Source organism: Doryrhamphus excisus, chromosome 23, assembly GCF_030265055.1.
Source record: "Doryrhamphus excisus isolate RoL2022-K1 chromosome 23, RoL_Dexc_1.0, whole genome shotgun sequence".
Lineage (NCBI taxonomy): Eukaryota > Metazoa > Chordata > Actinopteri > Syngnathiformes > Syngnathidae > Doryrhamphus > Doryrhamphus excisus.
The window spans coordinates 3,362,112-3,374,546 of record NC_080488.1 but is presented as its reverse complement, the minus strand read 5'-3'; the positions used below and the strand labels follow the sequence as shown (position 1 = coordinate 3,374,546).

The 12,435-nt window shown below is 40.1% G+C and overlaps 2 protein-coding genes across 2 annotated transcripts; one reads left to right on the top strand and one right to left on the bottom strand.

Annotated features, from left to right (window-relative positions):
- Positions 1–115: 115 nt before the first annotated feature.
- LOC131110346 (protein FAM53C-like) lies at positions 116–6,905 on the bottom strand. Its single transcript, XM_058063392.1, has 5 exons — positions 6,847–6,905; positions 5,391–5,558; positions 4,162–4,222; positions 3,286–4,082; positions 116–2,320 (listed from the first exon to the last, which is right to left on the bottom strand). Exons 2-5 carry the CDS (start codon positions 5,466–5,468, stop codon positions 2,078–2,080), a joined length of 1,179 nt encoding a protein of 392 aa, XP_057919375.1. The 5' UTR covers positions 5,469–5,558; positions 6,847–6,905; the 3' UTR covers positions 116–2,077.
- A 389-nt stretch (positions 6,906–7,294) lies between these two features.
- phykpl (5-phosphohydroxy-L-lysine phospho-lyase) lies at positions 7,295–11,904 on the top strand. Its single transcript, XM_058063719.1, has 12 exons — positions 7,295–7,453; positions 7,558–7,676; positions 7,802–7,961; positions 8,909–8,983; positions 9,068–9,155; positions 9,235–9,351; positions 9,424–9,506; positions 9,569–9,794; positions 9,875–10,029; positions 11,490–11,579; positions 11,647–11,780; positions 11,854–11,904. The coding sequence occupies exons 1-12, from the start codon at positions 7,395–7,397 to the stop codon at positions 11,871–11,873; spliced, it is 1,326 nt and encodes a 441-aa protein (XP_057919702.1). The 5' UTR covers positions 7,295–7,394; the 3' UTR covers positions 11,874–11,904.
- The last annotated feature ends 531 nt before the right edge of the window (positions 11,905–12,435 follow it).

Below are 12,435 nucleotides of genomic sequence, written 5' to 3'. Positions count from 1 at the left end.
ATCAATAAATAAGTTATATTTATCCCCAATTATGTAGAAGAGCATTGTATCATACTGACGTTAGATGTTTCTAACACTTACCTTCTTATCACACACAAACACATTTTTATCATTCTCTATCAAACTTTATTGGTACATAAATTGTGCAATACTGTATATCCATATCTGGAATATGGCCATCTGAAAACATACTGTATGCAAAATCAACTCTGAAAGGCCACTAAAAAAATCAGCCATGTCGCATTCAATCACATCCACACTCACAGTCCATTCATTACATTGTGCCGTATTGTATGTAATGAGCTGGTCAAAGCGTCCATGTTTGGTGATTCGAGAGGCTTTTCCAGCGTGTAACGCCAACTCTAAAATATCGGAATCACCAACAGCACGTCAAGTTTAAGGCATGGTCCGATTATAGTGTCGTAATTGCTTGTTTAGAAACATTTGGTCGTGTTCGAGGAAAATGGACGATAAATGAAGGTACATCCATCAACCTTAAAGGAACGGATACATCTGATGATCGACTTCAATCATGAACAGTAGCGAACTAATGAATCGGGAAAACGACACCAACATGAGATAAGTTCAAATCAATAACAAACAGGTCATGTGACAGAGACGCCATGCTCAAAAATGAGCAGTATTAGACGGAACTCAAAAAGGCTAACTTTTTACCTCTTAACCTATACATGACAATCATAAAATAATGGCAGTGGATTCAAGCTATATCAGCATATTTTGCTCACTTTTTCCAATATATCAATTATGGATGCAGAATTAACCCTTAGATGCACGAGTGACTGGACCCTACACTCTTCCATAAGTGGGGCAAAAATCACCCATACTAGAATCAATGCGTTTTTTATCCCAATTTTGTCATTTTGGTTAGGAATAATCACTTGTATGATATTTATTATTATATTTAGGACCACACAAGAATGAATTCATGTTAGAAATATCTTCATTTTTTTACTTTTTTACATCTTTGAAAAAGAAAATGACCCCATACAACAATAGAAAATGTGAGGATCCATTGTGTGTTGCATAAAGGTAAGTTAAAAATGTGAATGGCATGATATCAAAAATATGTTTTTTGAGGAATACCTGGAATATGAAATGATAAAAAAAAATTTCATTATGAAGATATTTCAAGAAAACAACCTGACCGGGTCATTTTTGACCCACTTATGGAAGGTTGGGGTAGTAACACAAAAACAAAAATTTCTTAAAATGTATAAAAGGTAAGTTAAAAATGTGAATGGCATGATATCAAAAACACGTTTTTTGAGGAATACCTGGAATATGAAATTCTAAAAAATTTTCATTATGAAGATATTTCAAGAAAACAACCTGACCGGGTCATTTTTGACCCACTTATGGAAGACTTCTTAAAATTTCTTAAAATGTATAAACGGTAAGTTAAAAATGTCAATGGCATGATATCAAAAACATGTTTTTTGAGGAATACCTGGAATATGAAATGATGAAAAAATTTCATTATGAAGATATTTCAAGAAAACAACCTGACCGGGTCATTTTTGACCCACTTATGGAAGGTTGGGGTAGTAACATAAAAACAAAAATTTCTTAAAATGTATAAAAAGGTAAGTTAAAAATGTGAATGGCATGATATCAAAAACATGTTTTTTGAGGAATACCTGGAATATGAAATGATAAAAAAATGTCATTACGCAGATATTTCAAGAAAACAACCTGACTGGCTCATTTTTGACCCACTTATGCATCTAAGGGTTAATGTGTGGAAAACATTCTCTAAAGTCAGGTCCGGAAGTCGGAACCCGGAAAGAATAAAGCTTAAAGCTCCAGAAATTATTTACCACCAGAAATCCATAACGTCTCAGTCTTGGCGGGTCGCTAATGGAGGCACTATGTACTGTATAACGCTGACGTTTTTAACAGGAAGTAGCTCCAGAGTGGTTGCTGTAGCTTCAAACTGCTTCCATCTTGAGTATCGTGTAAAAGTATAGTGTAGTACTGAAGCCCGAGGCAGCAAGCAGGTCCTTAACGTGGTAAAGGAAGCCGTGACCACAGGAAGCACGGCGCTCTACATCCGTCATCAGTTCTCTTCTATGAGGTTCAAGTCCAGTTCTGTGCAGTCTCTTTCAAAAAACATTTGCACCTCAGGTGTTGCAGTTCTTTTGATTGAATCATCGTCGTCATCATCGTCGTCGTCGTCCTCTTCACTTTCACTTAGCGGCCCGATGCTGGCTCGACCCAGGAACTCAGCAGGCGAGACAGCAGAGTTTGTCTGGATGTTACAGGCACCTGAAGTGGACATGAGAATGTCACCATTGCCAATCTGCAGGGGAGACAGAAGCAACGTGATTATCAGGTCTTAGTTCTCAGCAAACATGCAACAAAGTCCTGTTTTATTTTAGTCATCATCATGGCACTATCATGCTGGAGGAAACAAACACGCATGCACGGGGAGAACATGCAAACGCCACACAGAGATGGCCGAGGGTGGGGAAAGACAAAATAAGAAGCCAAAAAGTTACCACTTCCACACAAAATAGGAGGAGAACTCATTCATTAATTTTCTACCGCTTTTCCTCACAAGCGTCGCGAGGGTGCTGGAGCCGATCCCAGCTGTCTTCAGGCAAGAGGCGGGGTACACCCTGGACTGGTGGCCAGCCAATCACAGGGCACATATAGACAAACAACCATTCACACTCACATTCATACCTATGGACAATTTGGAGTCGCCAATTAACCTAGCATGTTTTTGGAATGTGGGAGGAAACCGGAAAAAACCCACACATGCACATGCAAACTCCACACAGAGATGGCCGAGGGTGGGGAAAGACAAAATAAGAAGCCAAAAAGTTACCACTTCCACACAAAATAGGAGGAAAACTCATTCATTCATTTTCTACCGCTTATCCTCACGAGGCTCGCGGGGGTGCTGGAGCCTATCCCAGCTTTCTTTAGGCAAGAGGCGGGGTACACCCTGGACTGGTGGCCAGCCAATCACAGGGCACATATAGACAAACAACCATTCACACTCACATTCATACCTATGGACAATTTGGAGTCGCTAATTAACCTAGCATGTTTTTGGAATGTGGGAGGAAACCGGAATAAAACCGGAGAAAACCCACGCATGCACGGGGAGAACATGCAAACTCCACACAGAGATGGCCGAGGGTGGAATTGAACACTGGTCTCCTAGCTGTGAGAACCAAAAAAAAAAAAACAGAGACCAGTCCAGAAGTACTGGCACCATCAACCAGGAGAATATGATCTACCATATGATCTGCCAACCTGTGTCATCTTGCCGAAGTCCAGTCCAGGCCTCGGACCAGGTAACACATCTGGATCGTGACGCCTCTTCAAGCGAGGTTTCCGCATGTCGCAGGGCTGCGAGTGGCATCGCGGCAGTGTCGGGTGCAGGCTGCGTCGAGATGATGATGGCGTGCTGCAGGCCGAAGTGGGAGAAGGAGACAAGGCGGGGACCTCCATGCCCACAGCGTGGGCTGCCTGAGGGTGCTGGTGCGGCGTGGATGCGGTCTGAACTTGCAACGGCGAGAGCGAGTAGCGGCGGTGAAGCAACAAGTGGCGCATTAGCGGTGTCGGTGATGATGAGCATGAGGAAGGGGTGGCCAGGGATGAAGAGCAGGCCGTTTTTGGCGAGTCGCATGGGTCCCACGGAAAGCTCCACGGCAGTGGAGAGTCCGCCGACAGTGCTAAGCTAAAGAAAGTAGGGCTGGAGGAGGAATGCAAGGACGACTTATTGGAAGTCCGAGGACCACTAAGACTTAACAAGGCATCTCCAGAACCCACATTAGATGTTCCTATGCTTTGACTGGTACGTTTTACTGGGGTCCAAACTTTGGATGCACTGGGATGCCATGTGGAGCGACATCGAGAAAGATCCTCCGGAACAGAGAGGGAGCGACAGTGGCGTTTTGGAGGTGGCGGAGGAGGAGAGCTGTGGAAATCCTGGTTTGTCATGGAAAACTCAGCTCCACGTTGAGGTTGCCGAGGCCACGTGGAGTCCAGTCCCCAGGTTGAATCCAGAGGTTTGGCTTTGAATGATGGCTGCGGAGCAAAGCTGGGCTCTGGGGGCGCCAAGAGACAAAACATGAGCCAGATCTCACAACATGAACATGTAGCAAACATGTCATCCACTGGACTTGCCTTGTGTGGATTTGCATGTTCTCCAGGAGATTGTGGGGCTGGAGCCTAACGCAGGTAGCGTCTAAAAAAATAAAATGGATTTAATAAAAAAAATATATATGAAAATATGAGCTGGAAATCTCATGTTACAAATATACAACATAAGGTGGCCAGAAATATTTCAATATTAAAATGAAATAAAAAAAAATTGTAATAAAAATTTTCATTAAAAAAACTATTTAACTCTTTTAAAGGGACAAAACAGCATTTCAGTGTCATCATTGAACAGTACTAGTATGTATGCGAGTACACAATCATTTGATTATATCTTCTCATGGGACAATACAAAAAAAAATTAATTAAAAAGTTTTTTTATTTTTTTTAATTATTTTATTATTATTATCATTTTTTTGGTATTGTCCCAGGTTCAATGATGACACTGCAATGCTGTTTCCCGTCTCCCTTTAAGAATGAGCTGAGTTTTTTTTTTATAAAAAAAAATAACATTTAAAAATAAAAAATAAAAATTTAACAAATTTTAAAAAATTTAAATAAAAAAATTAAAAAAAATTTAACTAAGCCAAATACAGGGATGAAGAGTACTAGTACGTATGCGAGTACACAATCATTGGATTATATCTTCTCATGGGACAATACTAAAAAAATATATTTTAAATTAAAAAAAAATAATTTAAAAATTATAAAAAATTAAAATAAAAAAAAGACTAAAAAACATAATGAACTTAAAAACTTAACTTAAAAAAAACATTATATCATTGTATGGTCATATCACCTCGTACTTATTAAAAATGACATTAAAAAAACAAAACATTTTTTTTTACTATATTAGGAAAGCAGGAAGTGAACAAATGTAACAGTTACTGACTGTAAAAGTACCACATGGAGGGGTAGGATTTAATAAGCTTTGCTTCTTCCTACTCTTTTTGGACATGTGGAACTGTGAACTGATTATGTGATGCATTCAATTGTAATCTGATGCATGTTCAAATGAAATTAAACCATTACTAAAAACCAGAACTGATAAGTACAGCAATGTTATTCCTCCAAGGGGTACAGATCAATTCTTTATATCATATGGCACCAGATGATATAATAATAATAATAATAATCTCACAAAAGTGGGTACACCACTCACAATGTAGTAACCATTCTTATTATGGTACTCTTCTCATGGGATACTACTAGTAATCAGTATTTTCTAAATTAGGGCTTGTCAACAGACGACGTACCACATTCACATTAAAAGCCTTGTGATAAGGTTCTTCCAAACTTTGCTTCCGGAGCTGCTCCGTGATAAGTGTCACCATAATGGCCGCTCTGATCCAGTTCAGTCAGACCCCTGGCATGGCGTGCGGCCTCCACACATCAGTGACCAGTCGTAGTCATCTTTATTCCACCTGTATGACCGGGAATAAAAACAATAACAATATTTAATGTAACACTAGTTACTTAGCAGTTATAGCATCCTTTATAGGCTTTTATGGACTATAAAGCTGCATACAAGTTTCTCTGTAGTGAATAAAATCCTGAACTTATGAGTCCTTTGCAGGCCAGGAGCAGAAGTTCACGTTCACAAAAGCAGAGAGCACACATGGACACGAGGAGACCCAGAACAAAGAAACACTTCACATTCCATCATAGTCACATAGGAAGTGAACACTGAAATCTTGGTATTAGTACAAAAAAAAAAAATACAAACTATAGTCATGCATGGCAAAGAACATAAGTCCCCGATTGGAAAGCTTTGAGGTAAAACTTGGGGAGTTGGCCTAAACAGATAACAGCAGTTGGGACTTGTGAAGGAAAGGGGGAGGGAGAGTCAAAAAGGGGAGAGAATGGGGGAAGTGTGAGGAAAATGAATGGGGATAGAGACTGCTAGCATGCCATAGAACCTTTACAAGGGGGGTACAAAAGAATAATTCAACATTTATACTACAAATTCAGGATAATTGTTGCACAAATAATTGCACCAAACCTGCATTGTTTGTTGCATGCAAGAGAACCTTTGCACGGCTCCATAAAAAAAACCACCATGCCTATCACCAAATGCTTGCACACAAAACCAAAAGACATATTAATATGTAACATGGTTGCACAATGACACCATAAGTGTGTGAAGATTGGTTCTAACATGCTGACACTATGCAACTAGGATGAATATGGTGTGATTCAACACTTGTTGGCAGTCAGACGTGGCCTTGCAGGAAGTGTGCATGCAAACACTCAATAATAACTCAATTTTGACACCAACAATACATATATTTTTAGCGTGTAATAAAACACACTAGACGTGTTCTGACAACTACAGAGTTCATAGTTCCACCAACTTTATGCAACATTCAACCCATATACATGGCGCGTCATAACTTATTCTCTTTTTGCTTCTTTAATCGAACACAAGTTGGTTCAGTTACACGGTTAAGGTTGTCATAACATGGGTTAGCAAGCAGCCCCTGCTAGCATGCTACTGGCATCACAAGTGTCCATATATACGACGTTAGCCCTGCTATTCGACACGTTTTTTGTACATTAAAAAATATATTGACAGTGAATAGAAGTGCCTCTATGTTTCTATACAGAATAATATGTCAGAATATTTCAACCGAAATACCACGTCGGAGCTGATATGTTCGCGTTAGCTTATTTATTGTAAGCTAGCGTGCTACAGCTGTCCTGATGTATTACCTTCGTTCTGTGTTTCCTTAGCAACCGAAGCTGCACAGTGCACCCAGATAGCCACTGCTAGGCCGAGTGTTTATATAGCTCTTGAGCGATACCATTATACCATTACTGGGGGGGAGAGTATTTCTAATGTCATCATGAAAGGACACAATGAGTGGCATTTTTTATAATATAATTAGTTTTATACGTGATTAATGACTACGTGTTTGATGTACTTTAGAAGCCTTAGCAACACAGTCGATGTTAACTTGGGCGTATACACCCCTGAATAAATCCTAGTTAGACCATTCCATAAAAAAATTAAAGGCGCAAATGTAAGAATCGTAACAACATTTTTTATTTTGCTGTATTTTTATATGTGTGCTAATTTAAACAGTTGTTTTAAATTTTGATTTCATAAAAATGTATAATATAGCACGGAACGTTTGTAATCACAAAGCGTGATCAAATGTCTACGCATGCGCATGGCATATCAAATTTGAGCCACTGGGCTGTCTTAAAAAAGTAAAGCTTTGATCATTATTGTACGCAAAGCACAACCCGAACAAGACATGGCGTCACATTTACTCAGCAAGGAGGACACCCTGGCAATGAGGAAGAGATTGATAGGGTAAGTACTTTGTTTTTAAAACCATGAAACCTCGTTCGATGCCATTTGTATTTAGCCATAGTGTGTCACGTGCTCACTGGCCGACATGGCGTTTTTCATTACAGAGAATCGTGCAGACTTTTTTATTCAGACGATCCTGTCAAAATTATCAAAGCAAGGGGACAATATCTTTTTGATGAGAACGGTAGTCGCTACCTGGACTGCATCGGAAATGTCCATCACGGTAAATATATCTATTAATTCAATGCATTGGTCACCATATTTTAAAAGTTAAAAAAAAGAAAACCTGCGTACACTCCTGCCATCTAGTGGCCGGATTTAGAATCAACACTTTTCTTTGTGCTGTAGTGGGCCATTGCCATCCCAGTGTTACAAAGGCTGCAGCAGAACAAATGGACCTTCTGAACACCAATACCAGATTCCTGCACGACAATTTAGTCCTGTATGCAAATCGCCTGGCTGCCACGTTGCCAGACAAACTGTCTGTCTTCTACTTTGTCAACTCTGGGTAGGTCTGAAAACACAAATAATATTAATAGTATATATTTGTTTTATTTAAATTTTTAATATTATTTAATAAATGTATTAAATTTATTTATAATAATAATAAATTTATTAAATTTATTTTATTTATTAATTTTATTTATAAATTTATTTTATTTATTTATTTTTAATTCAATTTCACTCATTCATTCATTTTCTACCGCTTTTTCCTCACAAGGGTCGCGGGGGTGATGGAGCCTATCCCAGCTGTCTTATTAAATTTAAAAAATATATATATATATTATTTAATATTTGTCAACTCTGGGTAGATCTGAAAACATAGATTATTAATAGTACATATGTTTTATTTCAATTTTTAATAGTATTTAATAAATATTTATAATAATAAATGTATTAAATTTATTTATAATACAAATATTAAATATATTTTATTAATTTTATTTATAAATTAATTTTATTTATTTTTAATTTATTAAATAAAAGCAATTAAAAAATATTATTTAATATTTGTCAATTCTGGGTAGGTCTGAAAACAAATAGATTATTAATAGTATATATGTTTTATTTCAATGTTTAATATTATTTAATAAATTTATTAAATGTATTTATAATACATATATTAAATGTATTTTATTTATTAATTTTATTTATATATTTATTTTTAATTTAATTTATTAAATTACAAAAATAAAAAATATTTAATATTATTTCTTTTGCACCACCCAATTTGTACTAAGTTGCAACAACATATATAATTATCTCATGCCATGCTTTTCCAAGTATGAGACTTACTTTAAAAAATTGTTCAAATCCCGCAAAGCACACTTTAGCAATGTTCTAGCCCAAATGAATGCAATTTTCATATGCATAATCCACAAAAGTCCACAAAGTAGTCCGCCAAATGTGACTTTATCGAATCTATTGCAACCAAAAATGTCTTTTCTCTCCCAGCTCAGAAGCCAACGATCTCGCACTACGCCTGGCCCGCCAGTACACCCAACACGAGGACGTCATCGTGCTTGACCAGTGATGCTTCCCTTTTCAACGAATCATCATCATCTCAACTCATACGCCAGCCATGTTTAAAATGTCCGCCTGTTTTGCTTTTAGTGCGTATCATGGTCATCTAGTGTCCCTCATCGACATCAGTCCTTATAAATTCCGGAAACTATCAGGGCAAAAAGAATGGGTTCATGTGGTGCGTAAAATGAATAATTATTATTATTATTCAAATATGTTTCTCAGAAATAATATCTTTGACCCCCCCCCTCACATAGGCCCCCTTACCAGACACCTACAGAGGCATATACAAAGAGGATGAACCCAATCCGGGGTTGGCTTATGCAAATACAGTGCGAGACTTAATAGAGGATGTGCAAAGCAAAGGTCGAAAGGTGATGTCACTCAAAAGTCACTACTGCAATTCTTACTTAACAACACCCCCCCTTGCCCCCCTCCCCGAATAGATTGCTGCCTTTTTTGCTGAATCAATGCCAAGTGTCGGAGGACAAATCATTTTACCCCAAGGTTACTCATCCAAAGTTGCAGAGTAAGTACTTGTACACGTTTAACTCTATTACATCTACTTCAGTTATTACTCGTGCTCTACAGGTACGTTGGCGCAGTGGGCGGTGTGTTTGTGGCCGACGAGGTGCAGACAGGATTCGGACGCGCGGGGAGTCATTTTTGGGCTTTTCAGTTGCAAGGTGCAAATTTCTGCCCCGATATATTGACGATGGGGAAACCGATGGGAAACGGGCATCCGATCGCGTGTGTGGCGACGACGGCGGAGATAGCCGGAGCGTTCACCGACAATGGCGTGGAGTACTTTAATACGGTGAGATTTTCATAGTATAATTATATATATATGCCATTCTAGACATGTTATTAAAGTACTTTTTTGTCAATTTCTTTCAGTTTGGAGGTAATCCAGTTTCGTGTGCAATCGGGCTGGCGGTCCTGGAGGTCATCGAGAAAGAGGACCTGACAGGAAACGCCACTCGGGTCGGCGCGCATCTTAAAGATTTGTTCACAAAACTGCAATCTCGACATCAAATAATCGGCGATGTTAGGTACTGATGCAGTAAATGAGTACATGCAATTCTAGTACATTTAGATTAGGAACTATGAAGTATTGTGTAAGTCGAGGCTGTTTCCGGTAAACGTTGACCTCCGCCAAGGCTGCCCTGTTCAAGGTGTTGAGGGAGTCCGGTTCGGGGGGGGGGGGTCTTAGAACCTCATTTCTGCTAATTGCAGATGATGTGGTTCTTATGGCGTCTTCGGTCTTCGACCTTCAGCGTCTTACTGGGACGGTTTGCATCTGGGATGAGACTCAGTACTAGTCCCAAATCAGAGGCCATGGTTCTCAAGTCGGAAAAGGGTGGAGTGCTCCCTACCGGGTTGGGAATGAGGTCCTGCCCCCAGGTGGAGGAGTTTAAGTATCTCGGGGTCTTATTCAAGAGATGTGGTTCTTATGGCGTCTTCGGGCTGCGACCTTCAGAGTCTTACTGGGACGGTTTGCATCTGTGATGAGACTCAGTACCAGTCCCAATTCAGAGGCCGTGGTTCTCAGTCGGAAAAGGGCGGAGTGCTCACTCCGGGTTGGGAATGAGGCCCCCAGGTGGAGGAGTTTAAGTATCTTGGGGTCTTATTCAAGAGATGAGGTTCTTAAGGCGTCCTCGGTCTTCGACCTTCAGTGTCTTACTGGGACGGTTTGCATCCGAGTGTGAAGCGTCTGGGATGAGACTCAGTACCAGTCCCAATTCAGAGGCCATGGTTCTCAGTTGGAAAAGGGAGGAGGGCTCACTCCGGGTTGGGAATGAGGTCCCCAGGCGGAGGAGTTATGGCGTCTTCGGGCTGCGACCTTCAGAGTCTTACTGGGACGGTTTGCATCTGAGTGTGATGCATCTGGGATGAGACTCAGTACCAGTCCCAAATCAGAGGCCGTGGTTCTCAGTCAGAAAAGGGTGCTCACTCCGGGTTGGGAATGAGGTCCTGCCCCCCAGGTGGAGGAGTTTAAGTATCTCGGGGTTTTATTCACAAGTGAGGGAAGGTGGGAGCATGAGGTCGACAGATGGACCATCGTGGATCTATGTTCCCACCCCATGAGGTTCGGGTTATGACCGAAAGAATGAGACCCCGGATACAGGCAGCTGAAATGAGTTTCCTCCGAGTCCTAGCTGGACTCACCCTAAGAGATAGGGTGAGGAGCTCAGTCATCCAGGAGGGGCTCAGTTGAGGTGGCTCGGGCATCTAGTCCGGACGCCTCCCTGGTGAGGTGTTCCGGGAATACCCAGCCGGGAAAAGGCCCCAGGGGGCAGACCTAGGCCACGCTGGAGGTTATTATGACTCACAGCTGGCCTGGGAACGCCTTGGTGTCCTCCCGGTGGAGCTGAAGGAAGTGGCCGAGGACCGGGAAGTCTGGGCTTCCTTACTAAGACTGCTGCCCCCTCGACCCGGACCCGCATGAAAATGGGTGGATGCACTGCTCACCTTATGCAAGATACAAATTTAAACAATGCAATTTTAACAGGGGCAAAGGTCTTTTTATCGGAGTCGAGCTGGTCCAAGATCGACAAACGAGGAAACCTGCCACCAAAGCTGCAGCACACGTGGTAAAAAGGTAACGTACAGTAAAACCCAGTGTTCAATGCTGCGGTTGTAATTTCTGAGAAAATTATTTAATTCAGGCTGAAAGCTGAGGATCGAATCTGTGTCAGCACCGATGGCCCCTGGGACAACGTGTTAAAGTTTAAACCCCCAATGTGCTTCAGCGTGGAAGACGCTGAGCTGGTGGCGAGGTGTATTGATCGCATACTCACAGGTGACTCCCAGGCAACCATTAATCATTGAAAATTAATTTTCACAACATTAAATAATGTAATTTTTTTTTTTAGACATGGAAGCCAGCCATTGACGTGAAACTGGAAAATGAAGACATCTTTTTTTTTAAAAAATAAAAAGGTGTGTGGAGCCTGTATAGAAAAAGTTTTAATATGTTCAGACATTGTCATATGTCACATTCATAAAGTTCAGAGGTAGAAATTAGCATTTTGGCAGATGAAACAGTCATTTCATATACTGCCATTTCCTTGACCTAGCTAGGAATTTCATGTCAAAAAAAGCAACTATCAATTTGTATCATTTGTAACATTTTTTTTTACCTTGTTTTCATAGGAATCAGCCATTTTGCAATACTGAAGGGTGTGTGCGCCGAATCCATCTGGCTGCAGACAGCTCTACCATATCAGCATTACTGCTTTGAGAAATTTAAAATTTCAGTTTTTTTTGTTATAAAAAAAACATTGTAACATATGCGAGTGAACAGACATGTCTTTAAATACTTAGCAATTTTAAAAAAATAATTTCTCTCACATAAAACACTATTCAAATACACGTTTTTAAAGATAATCACTTACCAGATTACACTCACACTAACGTTCAAGTATCGCAGTTTCACATCTTTAGTGGGTTGAATA

Excerpts from the sequence above, each read along its gene's own strand:
- LOC131110346 (XM_058063392.1), bottom strand. The coding sequence starts at position 5,468 with ATGGTGACACTTATCACGGAGCAGCTCCGGAAGCAAAGTTTGGAAGAA. Across the intron at positions 4,223-5,390 it reads AGGCTTTTAATGTGAATGTG|ACGCTACCTGCGTTAGGCTC; the intron begins GTACGTCGTCTG and ends TTATTTTTTTAG. Across the intron at positions 4,083-4,161 it reads AACATGCAAATCCACACAAG|AGCCCAGCTTTGCTCCGCAG; the intron begins GCAAGTCCAGTG and ends TGGCGCCCCCAG.
- phykpl (XM_058063719.1), top strand. The coding sequence starts at position 7,395 with ATGGCGTCACATTTACTCAGCAAGGAGGACACCCTGGCAATGAGGAAG. Across the intron at positions 7,677-7,801 it reads CATCGGAAATGTCCATCACG|TGGGCCATTGCCATCCCAGT; the intron begins GTAAATATATCT and ends TTTGTGCTGTAG. Across the intron at positions 9,156-9,234 it reads AAAAAGAATGGGTTCATGTG|GCCCCCTTACCAGACACCTA; the intron begins GTGCGTAAAATG and ends CCCCTCACATAG.